Source organism: Raphanus sativus, chromosome 4, assembly GCF_000801105.2.
Source record: "Raphanus sativus cultivar WK10039 chromosome 4, ASM80110v3, whole genome shotgun sequence".
In the NCBI taxonomy this organism is placed as follows: Eukaryota; Viridiplantae; Streptophyta; class Magnoliopsida; order Brassicales; family Brassicaceae; genus Raphanus; species Raphanus sativus.
The window spans coordinates 15,965,423-15,989,296 of NC_079514.1; the positions used below are offsets into that span (position 1 = coordinate 15,965,423).

The 23,874-nt window shown below is 38.2% G+C and overlaps 5 protein-coding genes across 6 annotated transcripts; 2 read left to right on the forward strand and 3 right to left on the reverse strand.

Moving 5' to 3' along the window:
- The first annotated feature begins 4,268 nt into the window (after window positions 1-4,268).
- LOC108812175 (ATP-dependent 6-phosphofructokinase 2) lies at window positions 4,269-6,292 on the forward strand. The gene is made up of 2 exons (XM_018584357.2): window positions 4,269-4,874; window positions 5,282-6,292. The coding sequence occupies exons 1-2, from the start codon at window positions 4,371-4,373 to the stop codon at window positions 6,110-6,112; spliced, it is 1,335 nt and encodes a 444-aa protein (XP_018439859.1). The 5' UTR covers window positions 4,269-4,370; the 3' UTR covers window positions 6,113-6,292.
- Window positions 6,293-6,366: 74 nt separating this feature from the next.
- Window positions 6,367-9,012, reverse strand: LOC108812173 (BTB/POZ domain-containing protein At5g47800). Of its 2 annotated transcripts, XM_018584356.2 has the most exons (6): window positions 8,713-9,012; window positions 8,511-8,580; window positions 8,366-8,435; window positions 7,880-8,278; window positions 7,066-7,809; window positions 6,367-6,988 (listed from the first exon to the last, which is right to left on the reverse strand). In XM_018584356.2, the coding sequence occupies exons 2-6, from the start codon at window positions 8,567-8,569 to the stop codon at window positions 6,575-6,577; spliced, it is 1,686 nt and encodes a 561-aa protein (XP_018439858.1). In that variant the 5' UTR covers window positions 8,570-8,580; window positions 8,713-9,012; the 3' UTR covers window positions 6,367-6,574. The 2 variants fall into 2 exon arrangements, with proteins under 2 accessions (XP_018439858.1, XP_018439857.1); XM_018584355.2 differs by lacking the exon at window positions 8,713-9,012 and having other exon boundaries at window positions 8,511-8,695.
- An 870-nt stretch (window positions 9,013-9,882) lies between these two features.
- Window positions 9,883-11,384, reverse strand: LOC108812176 (protein phosphatase 1 regulatory inhibitor subunit PPP1R8 homolog). The gene is made up of 2 exons (XM_018584359.2): window positions 10,906-11,384; window positions 9,883-10,820 (listed from the first exon to the last, which is right to left on the reverse strand). The coding sequence occupies exons 1-2, from the start codon at window positions 11,268-11,270 to the stop codon at window positions 10,052-10,054; spliced, it is 1,134 nt and encodes a 377-aa protein (XP_018439861.1). The 5' UTR covers window positions 11,271-11,384; the 3' UTR covers window positions 9,883-10,051.
- A 4,008-nt stretch (window positions 11,385-15,392) lies between these two features.
- LOC130511487 (uncharacterized) lies at window positions 15,393-17,220 on the forward strand. The gene has a single exon (XM_057008530.1). It carries the CDS (start codon window positions 15,409-15,411, stop codon window positions 17,218-17,220), a length of 1,812 nt encoding a protein of 603 aa, XP_056864510.1. The 5' UTR covers window positions 15,393-15,408.
- Window positions 17,221-21,274: 4,054 nt separating this feature from the next.
- On the reverse strand, window positions 21,275-23,807 carry LOC108806780 (farnesyl pyrophosphate synthase 2). Its single transcript, XM_057006705.1, has 12 exons — window positions 23,433-23,807; window positions 23,330-23,354; window positions 23,057-23,172; window positions 22,863-22,949; window positions 22,674-22,790; window positions 22,499-22,581; window positions 22,358-22,409; window positions 22,164-22,259; window positions 22,034-22,078; window positions 21,849-21,938; window positions 21,677-21,748; window positions 21,275-21,568 (listed from the first exon to the last, which is right to left on the reverse strand). The coding sequence occupies exons 1-12, from the start codon at window positions 23,655-23,657 to the stop codon at window positions 21,440-21,442; spliced, it is 1,137 nt and encodes a 378-aa protein (XP_056862685.1). The 5' UTR covers window positions 23,658-23,807; the 3' UTR covers window positions 21,275-21,439.
- Window positions 23,808-23,874: the final 67 nt, after the last annotated feature.

Consider the following 23,874-nt stretch of genomic DNA (forward strand, 5'->3'; position numbering starts at 1 on the left):
CCCTCATGAACATGCTTATAAATCTTTTAGATGCTTGGAACATTATAGTCTATTGAGTTTCCCTTGTGTACATGTTACACAACGTGAGATTCTATGGGATAACTCTTTTGTGCCTTTTTCGATATCAATCTTTGCATCAATTTTAAAGACCTGGATGGCTAGTCCAGTCATGCCATAAAGTGTATAAAATTTCGTGGTCAACCTATCTGGTTACCTAGGCCTTTTGCCTTTATCATGCTGATCTTTTAGCATAGTTTAGATCAGTTGGGAGTACATTCTCGACCATTTTTATGCCTTGGGCAATTTTTACTTTCTTTATAGTCTTAAGGAACTTATATTTCCTTTGCCCATTGGTTCAATGTGGAAACCATTCACTTTTCAAAATTTTATAACTCAAATGGGACTTTTATTTGGGTGAATAATTCATGCCTCTTTTAGGCAATGCCTTTGGTCGGATGATTTTTAATTACTATGCTCATTTTTAAATTTTTATTTGTCATTTATCAATCAAGAAATTATCAAGCAAGTCAAACATGATAATATAAAATTAAAACAACTCTTAATATATATAAAAAATCGTAAATGACAAACAAATAAAACATAAAATCAGAATGTCGAAATCTCGATTCTTAGGCAATGTATAAGCCGGCCACTCCTTTTATTATTCTGGACGTGGCTTCTTTGGATTCATCCTTATTCTCTCCAGTCTTATTGACTTCAGGAAGTCTCATCTCACTGGTTTTGCTTTAGTATCTCATTATTCTTCTCAGCTTGTAATAGATACGAGATCAAATTCGTATAAGTGGTGAAACCTTTTTTCTGTATGGATATTGTAACAATAGATCCTTTGGATTAGATGTGAGGAATGTCTTTTCCAGTAAATCTTCCTCTGTTACCTCTTCACCACATAGTTTCAATTTAGAAACGATTTTGATTAGAGCTGAGTTATATTCATCTACGGACTTAAAGTCCCGAAATCTGAGATTTATCCACTCATGCCTAGCCTTTGGTAATAACACTATTGTGTATCTGGATTTTAACTCTGTCCAAAGGTCTAGAGGTTCTCAATATTTAGATACTGATCTCTGAGATCCTCAGTGAGATGTTGGCGAATAATTGTTACTGCCCCATATTTTTCATTTTCAGTTGCATACTCGCCTTTGATGATACATCTGTCAAGTCCTCTTATCTTCAGGACAATTGCAGTGTTCATGGCCCATTTTAAATAATTATCTCCAGAGAGATTAAGGGCTAGATAATCCAAATTCGACATCTGAAAATATAGATTTTAGAGTCTTATTATTTGACTTATAATCGGATTCATACAATGCATTTTGGTTTCTTTCAACCTTTTATTTATGCAATGTGATTTGTTTTTTTTTCAACCTCTAAATTATTCAATTCAATCTGATTTCTTTTAGTCAATATAGCAATGCAACTTTGGTTTCTTTCAACCTTTGATTTTTATGCAATGCAATCCAATTTTCCATTCAATCTAGCAATCCGATTTTCTCATATGATCGGTCAAAAAATTGTTTCATGATGCAACCTTAGCAATCAATGTCTATATGATCAAGATGAGCTAAAAAAAAATAAATCAGATCAAATAAATGATTCTAGATTATTTAAATGTAATCGGATTCTAGAGAGAGAAAATATGGTTTAGGGTTTCGAAAATATAGGGTTTTACTTTTTTTTATAAAAACTTTCGAAACCATTGATCTAAATAGTCATTATATGACTTTAAAAAAAAAATCAGATCAATCTAAACAATTATAGCATTTTTCTAATCTTCCATTATTCTAAAACTAATTTGGAAATTTTCAGAAACCATAAAAAGTCAATTTTCACAAAACCGGAAATTTCTAGAAAAGGTAAAACAATTTAGCAATCTAGAAAATTTCTATTAATTTTTCTATCAATCCCTTATGATTCAAGTCAATTTCGACATTGATCAGGGAAATCATCTAGCAAATAGATTAAAATTTAACAATTTCAATCGAAAATCACCTATTTGCAATCTGATTTCATAAAAAAAATTAGGGTTTGTGTAATTCTCAATTCTAAGCAGTTCTAAAACATCAAGAACAACTTAAAAATATTTAAACTAGACAATCAGATCAAGAAATCAAGTCGGAATCACAAAAAAAAAATTAGATGTTTTTGGATGAAACCGATCATGTTTATGTTTTTAGGGGATTGATCGATTTCTAGGTTGAAGGATTCGATTTGATCATTCAGATCAAAGAGGTTTTGAGATTCAGAAACCATTATGGTTTTGATTTTTTTTATTGATAAACAATCTCATATCGAACTTTTGGTTTAAGAGCTTCGATTTACTCATGGAAGGGAATGAACCTATTAAACTTTTGCTAGGTTTTTATTTGGGGTTTTGCAAAATTTTAATGGTCATTCCTTTATCAATCAACCGCGTTCGATTATGTGTTCTTTTAGGGTTTCAACGTTTACCTTTAAAACTTCGAAGTGTAGCTTTGGACCACCGAGAGCTGGAACAAGTCGGATCGCGAACTGCATGACCGGAACGGATCAGAATCTGGTCGCGTCTTAGGTTGAGCAAAAACCTCTTGTAGCTTTAGAAACCTTAATCAAAAATGAATCAAAATAAGTTAGTATAGATAGATGAAGTAAATCGCAGAAAATAACAAAGTATAAAGAGAGGCTGCGGTTTAGGCTTTTGATTAGGGTTTTAGGGTAGTTGACGGCCCGGGTTGGAACGGAGCTGGAGGGCGCGTTTGATATCGGTTTGATACGAGGTTTGCGGCGATGGATTCTTCACGTCAGGAGCTTCAATTTGATATATTACACGTCGTCTGGATCCTTACGGTTTGAGAGAACGAACGGTTTGAAGTCGTCGAATGAGTTTTAGAATTTCAGGGTTTTAGGTCACTTGACGGCACGTCTTAGAATAGAGCGTGAGGGCGCGTCCGGAGTCAGATAGAGGCGAGGCCGACGGCGTTAGATTCGCCTCGTCAAGAGCTTTAGTTTGATATATTACTCGTCGTCTGGTTCCTCATGGTTGAAGAGATCGATCGATTTGAAGTTGTGCCGAAATTAGGGTTTTTAGGGTTACTGGCGGCGCGTATTGAAACAGAGCGTGAGGGAGCGTCTGAGCTCAGATTGACACGAGGTTTACGGCGTTAGTTTGGTTTCGTCGAGAGCTTCGATTTGATATGTGGCTCGTCGTCTGGATCCTTACGGTTGGAGAGATAGAGCGATTTTAAGATGCGCCGTTTTTAGGGTTTTTGGGTAGCTCGGGTTTTAGAGAACGTATCGTGCTGATAACGTGTTGTAAAACTAAGTGGAGAAACTTGTTTCTATTATTAATCTCGACCAGGGGTCTTACATATATATATATATCAGGTCGTGTTTATCCTAAGTGGATAAGTACAACAGTCGATAAGCATTATCTCCTGCGGTCGGTACGGTCCTGGTCGGTCCGGTTATGTCGATCACAATCTGGTACATAATAATTAGATTAATTTTAATCACACTAGCAACTGTTTCATTCTAATTGGAACTAGATTATGACCCGCGCTTTGGAAGCGCGGAATATTTTACGATGAAAATTTTCACTAATAACTTAACAAATATTTTGGTAACTTTTAAAGAGTGTATTTAAAATATTTTTGCATTTAAATCAGTGTTTCTAAATTCAACCCGATTGTGATTATACCGGTTAATCTAGAGATCTGACAATTCAATTTAGGTTTTTAAAATATTTATATTAACAAAAATCACTAGAATCCGAGATTAACCGATTGAACTGATGGATGACCAATATGTAATCTAATTTGATTTAAATTGTAATAGTTTCATAATTTGTAATCTTATAATCCAAATTTTAAAGTTCATTTTTTGCAATTTATGAAATTATGATGTTTCTACAAAATTTTAAAGAGAAAATGATAGATATAAAATATTAAGATTAATTATTGTATTGTTTGGAAACATTGATAGTAGTATAAAAATATATTGTTTGGAAACATTGATAGTAGTATAAAGAAATAAGTATATTGTTTGGAAACATGAATAGTAGTATAAAGAAAAGAACATTAGTGATTTAATGTAAGTTTAACTATAAAGTATAAAGGTGTATTTAATTTAAAAACTTACAAAATAAATGTTAAGTCCAACAGAATGTTTCTGTTTTAATAAGATAGATTGTTTCTTTTCTAATTGGGCTATGTAAGCCCAAGCCCAGACAATATTGTTTAATCGAAAAAGCGAACTACCTCAGGCGACGTGTCGATGTCTGCAATGGCTGCGCTTGCCACGTCTCCGCCATGTAACTTCCTCTCCAATGATAACAACACCAGACTCCCTCCTCTCTCTCTTCTCGCAATCTCCTCATGGCCGACTTAACCAGCATCCGAGACCTCCCATCTCTCACCGGCCTCCATCACCGCCGCAATCCACTGGAAGAAAACCCCTTCTTCCGCCCTTCCCACGGCTTCTACATCGCTCCTTCCGACGTCGTCCTCTCCCAGGTCGTCTACGACCTCTCCGACGCCTCCAAGCCACGCGTCGCCTACCACAGAGCCGGACCCCGCCGCGAGATCCTCTACGAGCCATCGTCTGTGAAGGCGGCGATCGTGACGTGCGGAGGTTTGTGCCCGGGGATGAACACCGTCATCAGAGAGCTCGTGGTTGGTCTGTGGGAGCTGTACGGTGTGAGAGAGATCTATGGAATCCCAGCTGGTTACAGAGGCTTTTACTCCATGGAAGCCGTCGAGTTAAACCCTAAGCTTGTTCATAATTGGCACAAGAGAGGCGGCACTGTCCTCGCCACCTCCCGCGGTGGCTTTGATCTCAGTAAGATCGTCGACGCCATCCAACAAACCGGTTACAACCAGGTCCGGTTTACTATTTGGTTTTAGATTTGTATTAAAGTATGTATCGGTTTCACTAAACCATGTAACTAGACTCGGTTAAGATCAATGTGAACCGGTTCGTGGTTCCAATAAGCTCTATCACACGGTTCGTGAACCAAGTCTAGTTACATGGTTTAGTGAAACCGGTACATACTCTCTTTTTTTTGCTCTGTGAAGATTAATGTAAACCGTGTAATAGAGCTTATTGGAACCATGTACCGGCTTACATTGATCTTAACCGGTATATACTCTGATAATTTGATTTGAGCCGGTACATACTTTTATAATTTGATCACTTACATTTTCTTGAATCCAGTTGTTGCGTGTTTGGTTTGAACAACATTATGATGATGCTATGAAGTTGAATTTTAAACCAAGTTCTGTTTCAGGTCTATATAATAGGAGGAGACGGCACTATGCGTGGGGCGGTCAAGATCTTCGACGAAGTCAGCCGCAGGAAGCTGAAAGTGGGGATCACTGGTATTCCCAAAACGGTGGACAACGATGTGGGCATCATTGATAGATCATTCGGGTTTCAAACGGCAGTAGAGATGGCTCAGGAGGCTATCTCCGCGGCTCACGTTGAGGCTGAGAGCGCTGTCAATGGCATTGGACTAGTGAAGCTCATGGGGAGAAGCACTGGCCACATTGCGCTACATGCCACACTAAGCAGCCGTGACGTGGACTGTTGTTTGATTCCAGAGAATGGATTCTACCTTGAAGGCAAAGGAGGGTTGTTTGAGTTTCTGGAGCAGAGGCTGAAAGATCATGGGCATGCTGTTCTTGTTGTGGCTGAAGGCGCTGGACAAGAGATTATCCCAAGGAATGAAGCGCAGAAACAAGAGAGGGATGAATCTGGGAACCTTGTTTTCTTGGATGTGGGAGTTTGGTTGAAGTCAGCGCTTAAGGAATGGTGGGAGAGAGAGCATCCAAGGGAACTGTTCACGGTGAAGTACATCGATCCCACTTACATGATAAGAGCTGTACCTGCGAATGCTACAGATAACTTGTACTGTACGCTCTTGGCCCACTCGTCTATCCATGGAGTCATGGCTGGTTACACGGGGTTTGTGTCTGGTCCGATCAATGGGAACTATGCTTATATCCCCTTAGGGGAGGTGGCACAGACTAAAAATGAAGTGAACACTAGTGACCCCAAGTGGGCTTGGGTTCGGTCAGTGACGAACCAGCCTGATTTTGAAACGAATTTTAAGGGGTAAACACCAAGAAGATTAGATGGTAAGAGGAATGAGAGAGTGAAGTAAAGATCTTGTAACCTAATAATAATCTCTGTAGTGTATGATCAAACAATGCAACTATCAAGGCAAGGCAATCTTAGTCGCTCGGTCCTCTGGTATCTATCTGTATGTCTATCTAAATAACAGTACAATGTTTGATTTTGTGGGCGTTCAGGTGAGAGTGATGAGAAATGGGGAAAAGTTGAAACAAAGATGAGATCTAATAAGCACATTAGTTGCAGAATCGTTTTCATGAGCATATAAGCTGAAGAAGAATGGTTGAGCAGGAGCTTGAGCTCTGCACTGTATTAATACAGATAAATGCCACTTGACCATCTACAAGTATCATCAATTCTTTAATTGTATAGAAAGATAAAAGAACCAGAAATCTGGTGAATACAGACAAGAGACTTGAGTTTCTGTGGCCAAACATGGTTTACTCCACTACCTGTCTCTACTTGCATGATACTTCCGCTCTGATCCTGTTCCTTGCCTCACTAGCTTCTTGGGGTCTGTACTGGATCTGATTTTCTCTTCTCCTCTTTGGCTTCCTCCCTCGCGCATGCTCCTGGCTTTCCCTATAGAAGCTGTTTCAGCTGGACCTAGGTGAAGCTTGTGCATCATGCTGGTTTCATCCGTGGGCATCTCTTTACCTCTTGAGGCGAGAACTTGGCTCGCTGCTTGACTTAATACTCCCTTGGAACTGCTCTCTTGGTCGAAGAAGAGGGCTTGTACGACAGTTCTCAATGGCATCCTCTCGTTTTTCACCGCGTGGGCTCGTACCTCTGCAGACAATTTCTGGCAGTCAAGGCTTCTGCATAGTCGCTTTTTCTCTTCTTTGCTTATCTCCGGATGCACCTGCAATGTTAACCACTGTTTTTAGTTCCAAGTACCACCAACATGATGATTGCTCAAGGAAGGGCTGGTATGGTCACCTTGAGATACATGTTGATTGCTTTGTAAAGTCTGTCATGGCTTTCCCGTGCGATGTCAGGCACTGCCTCAGCAAGAGACACGAAATTAGGAACTGGCATATGGACATCTTGTGCGACTGCCTGAAGATAGGAGTCAATAAGCTTTGCCACCTTCCTGATCGAATGTAGCAACTGACTGTTACTAGAAATATGCGCAGAAGACTGTCTTCTCCAAAGCATTAGAAAACTATCAAGAACTGCAGCAACCAAGTCAGTATCATAGCGATGAAGATGAGAGGATGACTGCGAAGGCAACAAGAGGTCTGCAAGAGTTGCCTCCTCGAGCTGCAGACCAGCTTTTCTAATCAACTCGGTCTTTGTCGTCAGAGAAGCTCCCACATAATTAGCTATGCTAACAAGTCTCAGCAAGAAGCCCTCTGAAACCGAACCTTTATCTGCAGGAATCATGTTCACAACTGTGTTAACAACACGTCGGTGCCTTTCCAGCGCTGCTTCGTTTTCTTTAACGGAGAAACCTGAATGGCTTTTTGATTTGAAGTATGGTAACCAACGGCAGGTGTAGACGTGCAAAGCTTCACCAATGAGCTGAGGCGGCAGCGTGTAGCTTGACCTGGCTGCTGTGATAATACATCGGAACAAATCCAAGTCGAGGTCTGATATGTCCTCCGTCCACCAGTCTCTTGGAACAGAGTGATGTCTTTTCTTTTGGTAGCCTGGTCTGGTGTATGTATGAGACCAAGAGACCTGCAAAACGAAAAGAAAAGATCAGATAGATGCGCAAGAACATCACCTGGACTCAAAATAAAGAACAAACCTGGGCGGTGGGAGTGAGGATCTTCTCAACAATCGAATCTATACACTTTCTGATGATTCCAAGATTCTCACACCATTCAGGCAATTTGGCAGTGGACTGCAACGTGACAATGGAGTCTTTCCAGCCTTGGAGAACGCATGAGTGGAAAAAAGATTCAAGCTTCGGTAACAGGTTTCCCTTTTCAACAGAGTCAGACATCCGAAGAAACTTGGAGGCGCAGAGGGCATCCACAAGGTTATGAGCACTGAGGTTGATGGTGATGCCGTAGCAGAACTTAGCGCACAGTTCAAACGCATCTGCTCCACCAGGTATGTCATTCAGCTCTATTGTAACACTATCAGACTCCTCTGAATCAGTACAAAGCCTTCGCAGCAGTCCACATTTTGGAACAAGAGAAGACTGCAAACAACATTAAAACCACTGAATAACATATATGATGTACATGTGTTTATGTTGCTACCAGAGTAAAAGACAATTAAAACATACTCTGTGGAGATGGTAACTGGTGTTGTTGATTCTAATAACAAGATCGTTGGGTGAGTCAGTTATCAAAATCCTGCAGTGTTCAATATATTTAATCAGAAAGATGTGATTTGGGGAATTTAGAGGCAGAGAGATAAGAGTAACAAACCTTGAACCATCTTGAGTATAGAAAGTGTCAGGCTTTGTACCGATCTTCATGAACTTCATCTTAGACTTATCTGCGTTCAAGAGGAACATATGATGAGGAAGTGATCAAAACTTTAGTTAAAAGGTGAGAATAAAAAGGAAGATGATAAAATATTCAAGCTGAAATTTGATACATAAGTACTTGGTAAATGAGAAGATCACACCTGTAGTTTATGTACAGCTCTGAAGATAAAGCAAAAGGATGATTGATTTACAAGACTGGTGTGCTCAAAGGTTGATGATATGTGAGAGGAGGAAGAAGGAGAAAGAGATGGCTAAAGCAATAAAGAGAGAGTGGTAATGATCAAATTGTCAAAAAAGTGTTTAGTGAGATTAGATGCCAAGAGAGAGAGAGTGAGTTGAATGGTAAACAAGGGTCCCGGCCTCGTCACTTGTTGCTCCCCGCATGTACTCACTCTTTAAAATGGTGTCTGATATGAATTTTCCTTCACACTTAATTATGGTTTGAAAATGAACACCAGATAAATTGGCACACATACACATATAAGCATACCAGTAAGCAGCTATGAGTTGGAGTCTGTGACTTAGGGTCTCTTTTGGAGTTAAAGAAAGAAACGAATTCAGTAACTAGAGGTGGGCAAGTGAATCAAGGAAGTATTCACAACCAAAAACTCAAAAGCTAGACACAAGTGTCCTTCATGCATTACATCTTTTGCATAATGGAAACAAATTCTCACCAAACAGAAATTAAAGTGAACACACAAAAGTGGGTCTTCCACCTTTCCCTACTACAATTAATTGAAAGTGAGATTACTCTTATTTATAAATACAATGGACCACCACACCTATGAATAGGAGGAGTAGGGAGTTGGGTAGGCTTAATCCAAAAGAAAGTTATAATCAAAGCGAACTTGGCTGCATCAATCTTCTTTCTTCTTTATATTATTTGTCATAAAGCAAATCCCAAAGTAAAGATGCATGGATCCCCAGATGATGCCTTCCCTCTTCAGTCACAAACTTTAATGCATCAGAGGCAGATTACTATTTGTATTGGTACCAAGTGTTTTACTTGTTGGCCATATCCCCTGTGGAATCTCTGTTGTTGTGGGGGAGGGGAGAAGTCAACCCACATCATTAGTGTGCTATTTTAATAATGCAAGAAGGTAAAAAAGTGAAACAAGACTGGGAAGATAGGTATTTGAGTACTATTGTCCTCTTCTGATGGGATTTGTCTGCCTTGAGGAGAGAATAGTAAGTCACTAATGGTCAAAATCCATTGCACTCCATTTCCACTGGCCCTACTCTTTGTACTCCCCAACACTATTTGTAATGACTATCTATCTCTTGTTAAGACCCAACTAGAATAGCCAGGCTCATATCAAAACTTCAGGGTTCTTTAACTTTATAACACAAGACAATGGGCCTGGGCTTAGTACTCTATTGCTTGCTTGCTCGCTGCCATTGGATAGACACAGAGGAAAAACAACATTACCAATTTCCCTGGAACGGGTGTACACATTAGAGGAGAATTACCAAAACCAGTCAGTCACCAAACAGATCATCATTATCATCGTTCTCTTCGTTAACCTCTCCACGTTTAGTTTCTTCTTTATCTTTAGCTGCTGGTTCAGTCACAGAAGAAGCCCATGAAGTACCAACCGCCTTGGTAAGTGAATCACCACTGTAAAGATCATCATAAATCCCTCCTTTTGGACCTCCTTTTAACTTCTTCATCGCTTCCTGTAGTCTATCAGTCACACCTCTGTTTCCAGCAAAAGCTTTCTCTTCCTTCCCTTTGCCTTTGGGTATCAATGTCACCTGCACCAGCGATTCATATTTCCCAACAAGACTCCCTTCTTTGACACCAATCGGACCAGGCTCAGTCTCCACGTCAGCTCCATCAGACATCCCAACAACCTCAGCGAGCTCTCCTCCTAGTTGATCCCTGAAGCTAACCCGTAGCTTCTTCATCCTCTTCTTACCCACCCCACCTTCTCCTTCACCCTTCTCTTTCCTTTTGCCCAACACGGAACCCGATTCTCCATTGCTTAAACCGTAACGATTGAGCAAAGTATTGTAAGCAACAACAGCTTCCTCGTCAGAAGCATCAGGAGGCGGTGGAAGCTTAATCTCAGAAGGAGGAGGAGGGCGTGTAAAGAGAGCCTCACTGTTCTTTCTCAGAATGTAGATTCTAGTGGAAGCAGCAAACCGTAATGATTGACCCACTTCAAGCTCTACAGGAGTGTCTTTCGTTAACCTCTCGTTTGCAACAAAGGTTCCATGAGCTGATCCCAAATCAATCACAAAGATACTACAAGACACAAAAAAAAAAAACAAGACTTCTCACAAAACGTTCAAGAGTGGGAATCCAAAGCCCTTAAGCCAAGTCAACAAACCTGCCGTTCTTGTGGGGAACCACGACGGCGTGCTGACGTGATACAGACTGATGATCAAGCACGAAGTCGCAAGTCTGATGCTGTCTTCCGAAGATATGCCTCCGTCTGTTGAGATGAATCCGATCAAGGATCTGGCCGTCTTTCACGACTTCAAGAGAGTAGACACCTGCGCGAGGCTCGATAGCCCAGTCCGGGGGTTGCCAAGTCGACTGACTCGCTCCGATCTGAGTTTGCGCCGCCGAAGGCAATGGCGTCGCCGTCTCCGTGGGAACACGTTGAACTAGTGGTGGGAGGTTTGCGGAGACCGAGAAGGGTTCGGAAGTTTGAGACTTTTTGAACCTGTCAAGACCTGATCTTCCGTACATTTGTTCTGTCTGGAACTCGAATCTAAAGCAGCACTCTTTTTTTTATCTCTTTCATATGATTCCCAAAGACAAAAGGATGGAAGAGTTTAGGGTTTCTCTGGTTGTCTTGTCCAAAAGATCGTACGAAGAAAATTTAATTTGTGAAGTCAGTCCCTATACTTTATGTTTTCTCCCAGATATGGGTTATAGTTACAATTTCATTTTTGTCTTGACACATTCTATTTTCTGATTCCAATGCTACTGGACTACTAGTAACTAGGATAAGATCCGTGCCTTGCACGGGATGAAGTTGTTATTTTTAATATATTTTGGAGAATGAAACAATAGTTCGGTTTTATTTGGATTATGGGTGTTCAATCCAGATATCAGGTTGGTTTTGGTTCGGTTCGGTTTTTTGGTATTTTGGTTAGTAAAATATAACTACTATTTTAAATTCATATTTATTTCGGTTCGATTTGGTTTATACCGTCGTTTTCAGTTTTTCCGGTTTATTCCCAAAAAAACATAATTATTTAGTTTGAGATCATATTATATGTTATACAAATTTTAGAGTCATGTTGTCAAAAAGTCGTTTAACTAAAAGATATTATATATTTAAATAAAAGAATATAAAAACAAAAAAAATGCTTCTATCATCTAATAAAATAATTAAATCTAGAATTAATATCAAAACTCTAAATTTTGAAAATAAAAATAAAAAAACAAAGCAGAAGCATAAAATAATTTTTTTCTATTCTTCCATATTTAGTGTTTATCAAATTAATATGTTTCGACTGAACAAAACTTTGTTTGTATAAAGATAAAAAAAAAGTTATAAAACATTTCATCTAACTGTTGTTCATAAAATTTATAATCTTTACATCAATTTAGTTACAGTTAAAATAAAGCAAAAAAATTAAAAAAAAGACTAAGAAAATATAAAGCTTTAGTTGCAGTAAATTATTACTTCATTATAGTCAAGTGATTCAAGTGATTTAAAAATTATAATTATAATTCAACTCATATAACAAATAAATATTCATGCGTCGTTATAAAAATATACATATTTACATGTTTCAGTTTAATCGTTTATAAATCAAACCATATTCAAATCCTACGGTTTTTATAAAATCACATCCATTTGGTTCGTATGGTATATACCAAAACAACACCAATTTATCTATTTCTGTTCGGTTTGGTACTCTTCGGTTTTAGCATATTGAACATCTCCAATTTGGATATTAGTTGGTTTTGGATTGTTTTTATCATGTCTTAATATCCTATTGTAAAATTAGATTTTAAATTCATATTTTTTTGGAACCTTATATGTGAGTTTTATATTACAAAATATAAAATACATAGTTTGACTACATTTATGTAGAGTGTGAAAATATCTATGAGAGTGTAAATGCTCATTATCAAATTATTGTGAAACTGCCACGTGTCCATTATAATGTGAACACATTTCTTAGAATACTTCTCCTTTAATATATATAGCGGATATGTTGGGCTGGACATTTGTAATTGTAATTGTTGACCGAAATCTATTTTGAATTTATGATGAGCCTGATCGATTTGGACTTAAATTTTTTACACCTTGTTTATATCTATAAAAATGTAATATAGTAAATAAATCATTTTTTTAACAAAACAGGTTCTACAATTTTTTAATATTTAACTTTCACATCATTGAGAACCAATTTAATGATTTTAGAATCAGCATCTTATTCTTTTCAAAATCTAATTACTTTGACTTTAGTCTTCCACGTAGTTTTGAAAGGTTTTAACTGGACGACTAAATTGATGCAGCCAATTTTGTTGCTTTAAATCGTTTGTATATATATATTATTTTATTTGAATATTTATTAAATAAAATTCATATTAATACAACTGTATGATCATTTGTATCTTATTATAACAAAAAAATTAAGTTATTGATTACAAAATTTTCAAAATGGGATCTTTAATTTCTAATAATTTATAGACATTTTGTAAAATTTAAAATATAACATATAAGAAAAAAATCAAGATGTTTTTATTATATAGTTAATGTGATTGTTTAATATCTTTTAATAATAAAAAATTAAAAAAACAAAGATACAAAAATTGTTATCAAATATTTATTATTCATAATAATTAATTTTCATTTATACGTTAATCATATTAGGTAATTTTGTAACTTTTATTTAAGAAAAGTGCGAGATTATTTTTTTGTACATTATTTATCAATTCGATAGTTAGTTTAATAAAAAGTGTAATATAAGTTAAGATGAACCAACCTATTTTTCTAAGAATAATATATTTTATATATATTTGTTTATTAAATGAGACTTCATAGTCATATGGTTCTATTATCATTCATTAAATGAGACTTCGTAATTAAGGTCCCGTGATTTATACAATAATTACACTTTCTATATTCTCACCTCACTGAGTATACGTAATTATATAAGATTTGAATGAAATTCTTTTTTTTTGAACACTAATGAAATTCTATAATCTCACTAATGGTTATTCCGAAATTTAATAGTTATTTATTAAATGTGACTTCATAGTCATACAGTTCTATTTAAAATATAAGACATACGGAAAAATCTAAATTTTTATTATTAATTTATTTTAATAAGTTAATTTTTTTTAAAAAATGATAAAGGATACTCTATTCTGATTTTTATCAAATTTTTATTGTTCAAAATCATTAATTGTCATATATATACTTTAGCTACATTAGGAGATTCCGTAATTTTATTTAAGGAAATAATGAAGAGCATTAATAATTAATTTATTGTTAGTTTAATAAAAAGCTTATTATATATTCATATGGACCAACCTATTTCTCTAAGGATTCTAAGAAGCATTGTGGTGATGACACATGGATACACCAAATGTTGTAATGCTTCTCTTTTAATATATAGGGGATATGAAAAAAGAATAAGATACAGTGTTAGGTATTTCTGTTATGCATTTGTGGGAAACGATTTTTGAGTTATGAAAACTTTTTTTCAAAATCTTACTATCTTCCAAATAACTTAGTGATGCAGCGCAACACGTGATCCTTCCCGATCACGTTACCTCTTCCAACTAAGAGTTTCCTTTTCTAAAATATTTCCTTTTTACTTAAGAATTGTGTTTTGCCTTTTATTTTAGATTAATGATTTTTATGACGGTTTAAGAGTTCTATATAAAGAACTCTCATATGACTTTTGTAAGATGAATTTGATTTAATAAAGACTTTGAGTTTTATAAAGAACTCTGAGTTTTCTAAAGAGCTTTCGAGCACTGCGAAGAGTATTCGCGCCCCCATTGTTCTTGTTTTCAGTTACCCTAAGCAACAAGTTATTACCTTAGAGTTCATATCCTTGAACCCTAGCATCGATAGCTTCCGCCTCTCCATCAGTTGGTATCAGATTCAGTACGTTTCTGGAGTCTTTCTCTCGTCGTCATGGCAAAGAAAACGGCAGAAGGAACTTCTCAGGATATGACCGAGCTACGAGCTCTACTTGCAGAGATGCAATCATCGTTCGCCACCACCGTTCAAACATCGCTTCAACAACAAGGTGTTATGTTCGCTACAGCTCTCACTACTGTAACATATCGACTCGACGCCTTGACAACAGCTTTAACCCAACGTCTTGAAGTTCAAGCTCCTCCGGTTAATGCTCCGCCGCCTCCGATCCTGCAACCGCCTCACCGCAATCCACCCATCCCTCCCCCACGTCAACCTCCACATCAATTACGCCACCTTCCTCCTCTTCCGCAAGATGTTCGCCAGCAACAAAGAAACCAGTATCAGTACCCATTGGACGAGGAAAAAGACGATCAACATCATCGTTTGTTCCTTGAGGATCTCCGACAACGAGATAATTTTGATCATAGATGGGAGAATAGCTTTAAAGTAGACATTCCAGAGTTTCATGGAGGCCTTAAAGGAGATGACCTCATTGACTGGCTGGTCTCAGTGGAAGAAATTCTCGAGTTTAAACGAGTCCCTCCGGCTCGACGAGTCTCTCTTGTGGCCATGCGTTTTCGTGGTCATGCCGCGACTTGGTGGAAACAACTCAAAACCACTCGTGCTCGCAATGGGAAAACACCAATTCAGTCGTGAGATAAACTTACGAAACATCTCCGCCAGACCTTCTTGCCCCACAATTACGATCGCATGATTTATAACAAACTTCAAAATCTTCGCCAAGGTAGTCGCACCGTCGACGAGTACGCAGAAGAATTCTCTCTGTTACTAACACGTACAGAGATTCACGACAGCCAAATTCAGTTAGTTGCTCGTTTTATTGGTGGTCTCCGACAACAACTGCAAAACGCGATGGCCCAGTTTGATCCTACCTCCATAAGCGAAGCACACCGGCGAGCAGCAACCTTCGAACAACAAGCTAAGTCGTCAAACTGGAACTATACCTCGTCCCGAGCAAAACCTCCGGAAACGGCAACTAGTACGGCTTCTACTTCAGCCAAAGAAACGAACGAAACCGGACAGAACCGCCCACCGGCTACAGAAGAACAAACCTTGCGCAGGTCCACTCGTCAAACGGCTATCCGTTGTTATTCTTGTGGAGAACCAGGACACCGAATATCGGCTTGTCCACACACTTCCCGTCAGGGTCTCGTCATCGATGATGCCTCTGGTGATCACGAGGTGTACGATTCCCAAGAAGAGGAGACAGACGATGATGACGATATGGTTCACAAAACCAGCGGAGATACAGGTCACATGCTTGTATTACGACGTTCTTGCTTCACTCCTCGTCGTCAAGATGAGCATTGGCTTCGAACCAATATCATCCGTTCTACTTGCACTATTAATGGCCGCGTTTGTACTTTCGTCATTGATTCGGGTAGTTGTCGGAATGTCATCTCCAATGACGCTGTCACTAAACTTGGTCTCACCCGTGAAAAGCATCCTTCGCCTTACACTCTCGGATGGCTTAATGACAGTGCTACGGTTCGTATATCCGAACGGGCCCTTGTCTCTTTCTCCATTGGACCTTACTATAAAGATCGTATGTATTGCGACGTGGCTCCAATGGACATCAGCCACTTATTATTGGGAAGGCCATGGGAGTTCGACCGTAAGGTGATGCATAATGGAGCCGACAATACTTATCAATTCATGTGGAACACGCATACAATTGTGCTTCTTCCGTCTAAAGAAACGGTGACTCCTTTAGCACCTGTTCCCACGACTCTTACTCTGCCGAGTACCACCAAGACATCATTGATTTGCTCCTATAAGTCATTCCAGACCGAGTTCAAAGCAGCAGGTGTGGCGTTTGCTTTGTTTCTATCAGCCATCTCTGCGCCCGTCACGGGACAGATACCTCTCGACATTGAGCACGTTCTGAATGAGTTCCAAGATGTATTTCCGGCCGACTTGCCAACATCTCTACCACCATTGCGTGATATTCAACACCATATCGACCTTGTTCCAGACGCAACACTTCCCAACCGGCCTCATTACAGAATGAGTCCCGACGAACACGACGAACTTCGCCGCCAAGTCGAAGATCTACTCCGTAAAGGTCACATACGTGAAAGTCTCTCTCTGTGTGCCGTTCCAGCTCTCCTAATTCCAAAAAAGGATGGCACTTGGCGTATGTGTGTGGATAGTCAGGCAATTAATAAAATCACCGTGCGATACCGTTTTCCAATTCCCCGACTAGACGATTTACTCGATCAAATTGGTTTAGCCATGATATTTTCGAAAATTGATCTAAAGAGTGGATATCATCAAATACGGATCCGTCCGGGGGATGAATGGAAGACAGCTTTCAAAACCCGTGAAGGATTGTTCGAATGGCTTGTCATGCCTTTTGGTCTCTCAAATGCACCGAGCACTTTTATGCGCATTATGAATCAAGCTCTTCGTCCCTTTATTGGCAAGTTCGCAGTGGTATATTTTGATGACATCTTAATTTTCAGTGCTTCGCCGACCGAGCATGTCGCCCATATACGATAGGTGTTACAAGTTTTGCGGACAGAGCAACTATTCGCAGCCAAGCACAAATGCGAGTTTGGCGTTTCTGAGGTTCTATTCTTGGGTTACGTGGTGTCTGGGCAAGGATTGTCGATGGACCAGTCTAAAGTAGAAGCCGTCCGCTCTTGGCCTCTCCCGAAGACGATCACGGAAGTTCGAAGCTTCCATGGTCTTGCATCTTTTTATAGACGGTTTGTGAATCACTTTAGCACAATTATGGCGCCTCTTACTAGCTGTATGAAGGAAGGGAAATTTGTTTGGACTCCGGAAGCAACTGCGGCTTTTGAGTTAATTAAGACAAAGCTTACTACATCACCTATTTTAGTCCTGCCTGATTTTTCAGAAACATTTGAACTTCATACAGATGCGTCAAAACTCGGTATTGGCGCAGTACTCAGTCAACGAGGACGTCCGATCGCTTACTTTAGCGAGAAACTGGCCGGTGCACGCTCACGTTATAGTACGTATGATATAGAGTTTTATGCAATCATTCAAGCTATCAAGCATTGGCGTCATTACTTAGTTCATCGCGAATTTATTCTGTTCACGGATCATGATGCCTTGCGTCATCTCGATAGCCAAGCCAAAGTCTCTTCTCGACATGCCTCATGGATTGATTTTCTACAGCAGTTCACCTTCTCCATTCGTCATCAATCGGGCAAGACCAATAAAGTTGCAGATGCTTTAAGCCGTCGCTATACAGTCCTATCTCTCATGCATACTTCAGTTCCTGGCTTTGATTCTTTATCAGCTTTGTATGCCACCGATAGTTTCTTTGGTCGTTTGTGGGAAGAAGCTCAGGCCGGTTCCTCTGCAGATTACACAGTCCACGATGGTTTCTTATTCAAGGGGTCGCGTCTGTGTGTGCCAGACAGCAGCTTTCGTTTACTCATTGTTCAAGAATTACATAATGAGGGACATGTTGGTCGCGATCGTACACTCCACCTAGCAATGACGTCTTATTTTTGGCCGACGATGCGGCGTGACGTTGAACGATTTGTCTCCAGGTGTCGTGTTTGCCAGCTCGCGAAAGGGAAAGCATCTAATGCAGGGTTGTATCTTCCTTTGCCTATACCATCGCAACCATGGACCCACGTTAGCATGGATTTCGTTCTCGGACTTCCGCGGACACAAAGAGGTCATGATTCAATTTTTGTGGTGGTCGATCGTTTTTCTAAAATGGCTCATTTTGTTCCTTGCAAAAAGACTTCTGATGCTGTTCATATTGCTTCACTCTTCTTCCGTGAAATATATAAACTCCATGGCTTACCTATGTCTATTGTGTCCGACCGGGACACTAGATTTCTGAGCCATTTTTGGCGATCCTTGTGGAAGTCAGTAGGTACCAGTCTAGACATGAGTACTGCTTATCATCCACAAACGGACGGGCAAACGGAAGTGACAAATAGATCACTTGGGAACTTGCTTCGTTGTTTAGTCGGTGATAATATTAAGAGTTGGGATATCAAGCTCAGTCAAGCAGAGTTTGCTCGCAACCATGCTTTAAACCGAAGTTTGGGTTACTCCCCGTTTGAGGTGGTGTACGGTATAGCTCCTCGAGGTCCTCTTGATCTTGCAGTAGTACCTGATAAGACAAGGATGCATGGCGAGGCAATCGATTTTGTTACTGAGTTGCAACAGGTTCATCAGCTCGCACGAGATAATCTGGAAACTACAACAGCTCGTTACAAGCGTGATGCTGATAAGAAACGTCGGGAACTAATTTTCGAACCAGGAGAGCTCGTCTGGATTTATCTCACCAAGGACCGTCTTCCTGCCGGCGAATACAACAAGTTGAAATCACGGAAAATTGGACCGGTTGAGGTACTTGAGCGTCTAAATCCTAATGCATATCGGGTTCGTTTACCAGCTCATCTTCGCACTTCGGATGTGTTTAATGTTAAGCATCTTTCTCCGTATCATGGCGATAACGACGATCCAGATTCGTGGTCGAATCTTCCAAACCCGGGGGGACCTGATGCAGCGCAACACGTGATCCTTCCCGATCACGTTACCTCTTCCAATTAAGAGTTTCATTTTCTAAACTATTTCCTTTTTACTTAAGAATTGTGTTTTGCCTTTTATTTTAGAATAAAGATTTTTATGACGGTTTAAGAGTTCTATATAAAGAACTCTCATATGGCTTTTGTAAGATGGATTTGATTTAATAAAGACTTTGAGTTTTATAAAGAACTCTGAGTTTTCTAAAGAGCTTTCGAGCACTGCGAAGAGTATTCGCGCCCCCATTGTTCTTGTTTTCAGTTACCTTAAGCAACAAGTTATTACCTTAGAGTTCATATCCTTGAACCCTAGCATCGATAGCTTCCGCCTCTCCATCACTTAGAAAATTGGGCATTTACCAATTGAGAACAATCACTGATGCAGATTCTTCATACATTTCATTGTATATAATTAGCGTTTTCATCTCCAAATGAAAAGGTGAATGATTACCTCTAGTATTTTTTGCTCTCATCAAACCATCGAAACCTTTTAGTGTAATATACCAGTTTTAACCTAAAAAACTACTTATTTTTCTAGGATCCATCTGTAAAACACTATCGTCTTGAGATTAATGATAAGTTCGTTTCCTCTATATGTTGGATAACTCTCTGTGTGTGAGGAACTTGTGTCTTAGCCTAAAGTGTAGATTATGTTTCTGCTAAAATACAAAGTTAATTTTAGTATTTTTGGTTTCTTTCACAGTTATTTTTTTTGTGATTATAACTTGGTTTGTAGGCTATATTCTGAAGCTGATAATAAACAGTGTTAGCTTCTACAAATTTATGAAAAAAGTCTAATATTTTAGATTGCATGGAAACTCGGGTGAAATCTGTTTCACGTTTCAGAATCGGAATTTCTTTAAAACTCGTAAAATTCATTACAAAATTGTTTTCTGAAAATCTTATTTTAGAAAATCAATAGAAATTTACGTGAAATTTATGATTATGTTTTAGTAACGTAAAGATTTATTATTTAAAAAGAAACATTTTTTTGTAAATAATTAATAAACATGGAGATATATTTGCAAGGAGCTAATGAAAATGTGGTTGAAGATGGATGTTATCAATCTTTGTCGCAAATGATCTTCATTTTTAGTTAAGCTACTAGATATTTAAACATTGGATTTCTGTAATTTTGATTGTTTTTAAAATGATTTTCAATGCTTAGTTACTACTTTTATTTTTGTATTGTTAACATGGTTACTTGTTGACTTGTATTGTTAGATAAACCAAACGAAAAAGACAATTGTAGTCACATGTTAACCAATCAAAAAAATGTATATCTATTATATTAAAATAGAGTCTTAATTTTATATCTATCATATAAAGTTCTATGTTAGACCACTAACTAAAATTTAACAATATATCCTAAATTTATGCATGTGTGATATAATATTTTCCTAACAAAAAGCAATATAGATCCAAACAATAGCATTTCTGGGAAAAATCTAATCAATTTTTATTATGCAATTATTTTTTATATTTTACCATATTTAATCTAGGCCTGATTTTATCTATTTTTGGGTAATAATTTTGAAATTAATTATTATAGCCCAGTTCTTTTAAAAGTTACCATATTAAAATTTTATATAACAAAACAAATAATAATTTATTTGTTGTATCATTATACATTTCATTTTATAGTAAAAAGAAAAATACAAAACCAAAATATAATACATCAAATAAAATATATATTTAAATATAATATTAACTAATTTGATTTAGTACATAAAACATTTTTAGAATACAACTAAAAATGGAATATTTCATATAAAACTAATGTTTATAATTAAATTATTCATATAATATTTTATTTTAAATATTATTTTAAAAATAAATATTTATCCGCACGAACGTGCGGGTTCAATTCTAGTATTAATTTACAGTTGTAATCACTTGTATTATTCCAAAATGTTTCTATTTCTAAAAAAAAAATGTTTCCACGAAATGTTTTGCTTCCTGTATCCCTTTCCGAGATTTTGTGTTACCTGGCTAATATTTTAAAAAAACACACAAAATAATATTATAAAATTAAATAAAAGAGAAATTCACAACTTAATTTAAGGAATGAGGCAGATTTATTCCCAGGTTTCACAAAAAAGGCAGATTTATTTCCACTGAAATCAGAGCACTTAACAGAATTACACAAAGCACCAAAGAAGAATCAAAGACATAACAGGAAATTTAGGAGAGCTTAGACACTACTTCTGCCTCTCGTAGATCTTAGCCAAGAAGGATTTTAGCACTGCTTGGATTGCTTTACTTTGGTGAGCCTCAATCGCTCCAATCAGCTTCTCGTAGGTTTTGCTCTCATACTCCTTGAACACTCCCTATCATTGTTCACAAACATCAAACCAAATCAAGTTAGTAGAGTAGAGTAGAGTAGAGCAGAACATATGTTAGTTGTGCATATCTTTGAAGTTCCACTAGTTTCGAACCTCAAGGTCAAGCTCTTTGTAGAGCTCCTTCACTTTAGCAACGTTTGATGGGTCGGGTTTACCGTAGTTCTCCTAGGAGGATATCACAATATAAAACATCTTTCAGGTCGCAAAATCAGGTAACAAAACCTTATGCAAAAATAAAAATAAAACCTTATAAAAAGATTCTTACATATAATATCTCAGTTTGTTCTTTGCTGCAGCGTTCCAATGCCTTGACCACCAACCAGGAGCATTTGAAATTTTCTATATCCGTTCCGATCTGCATTATCAAACGTTACCCAATATGCTTCAATCAAGTGAGCACAATTAAATAAGTCTGCAAAAACCAAGCGTTTGCAGGAGCTTAAAGAAAACCTTGCCAAGCGTCTCGGGATCAGCAAAACAATCCAGGTAGTCATCCTACACAGACACATGATAAAGAATAATATTAAGTTCCTGACATGAAATAGCAGTCATGAAATACATAGCAACTAAACTCTTCAACCTGCACTTGGAAGTAGATTCCCATGTCAACGAGAACATTCTTCACATCAACATGGTTCTCCAAATTCTCGCCAGCCATAAGCAAAGCACAAGCAGCCTAAGTACCAAAAAATCACAGCTCGTTACTTACACAAGATCTAAAAATATAAACACATGGTCGCTGTGGAAACCCAAGTATGAGAAATAAATACTCACAGGGAGATAAAATGAGCAATAAGACGTTTTGTACTGGACAATACGACGGTGGCTGCATATGTTGAAAACCATTACATCACTCAGAAAACTAAAAGACAGACCATTTCAATATATATAGAAACGGCCACACTTTTGACTCACACTGGTAAGGAGTACTTGGCCAAATCCTTGTGGCCGGTGGTGATCATATCTATCATCTGGCCAGAAGATGTTTGAAACTCTACCTAAACAGAGTCAACAAGAGGAAAAGACTAGGACAATTAATTAAACTACCAATGCTTGTACAAAAAAAAAAGAAAAAAAAAAAAGAGTTAACCTCATTAAAGAGATCAAGGAGGTCAAAATAGAAAGGCATTCCCAGGAAGTGCTTCTTGAGAATCCTGTGAACGTGATTGCGAATTAGAATCCCGTCATTGATGCCAACCATACCAACCTGAAACATATGCTGTTAAAGAAGTGTCTAGTGGTCTTATTAAACACTCAGAATATGATATGAAAGAAAAACCTGAGGGAGTCTGAACCAGCAAGTCTTGCCACGGCGGGTGACAGAGTTATCCATAATGTCATCAATCACAAGGAAATAAGCATGAAGCTACAAAGACCACGAACAGAGTGAGAGAGTCAGGAGGGTATCTATATTCTACTGAGAGATTCAAGAAAAAAAGAAAAAAGAAAAGGTTGTTATGAGTCTTTACATACCCATTCGACGCACCAACCGAGGGCGCATGAGAGGAAAATCTCTTCCTCCGTCAAATCTTTGCCTTCCTTCAAAAGCTTGAAGCTTTCCACGATGGAGAGACCCCGATTGAGCTTCCCTGGAGAAGAAACAATCAGAATCAGAGGATAAGATTTAGATGAAACGCTAAGAGAGAGAGAGAGAGAGAGAGAGAGAGAGAGAGAGAGAGAGAGAGAGAGAGAGAGAGAGAGAGAGAGAGAGAGAGAGAGAGAGAGAGAGAGAGAGAGACTCATCACCTCCAGGTACGTTGTGATCAAGCATCTGCAAAAGAAAGACAGTTACGGAGGATCAGATTAGTGAGATCATAAGGGAGTAGGAAAGGGAAAGGGAAAGGAGTACCCTATCAACCCAGAGACGAGACTCATCGGTGAATTCGAAGGAAGGGTCATGAAGAAGGTCGGACTTGAGGGTCGGATAAACGTTAAGGAAAGTTGACTTTAGATCCTCCGTTAATACATGATGATGGGAAGAGGATGAAAGGTGCCTACTTTGATGGAGACCGCCACTTCCCACACGGTTCAGATGCAAATTCGCAGCCTTTATCAGATTCCTACAACAATTCATTCTCTTTCTATTTTTACTTATTTATCACTTCTGCCTGTAACAGGAAAGTAGGGTCCTGTCTAGAATCCCACTGATGATCGAAGACGAGGTGAACAAGACGATCTAAAATGGCTGTGAGATCATCTTGATGAAGCGATGAGGATGTTGATTGAGAAGAAGATAATGATTGGGATAGCCTTTCTAGAGTAAACTATTAGAGTCAACAATTATTTTCAGC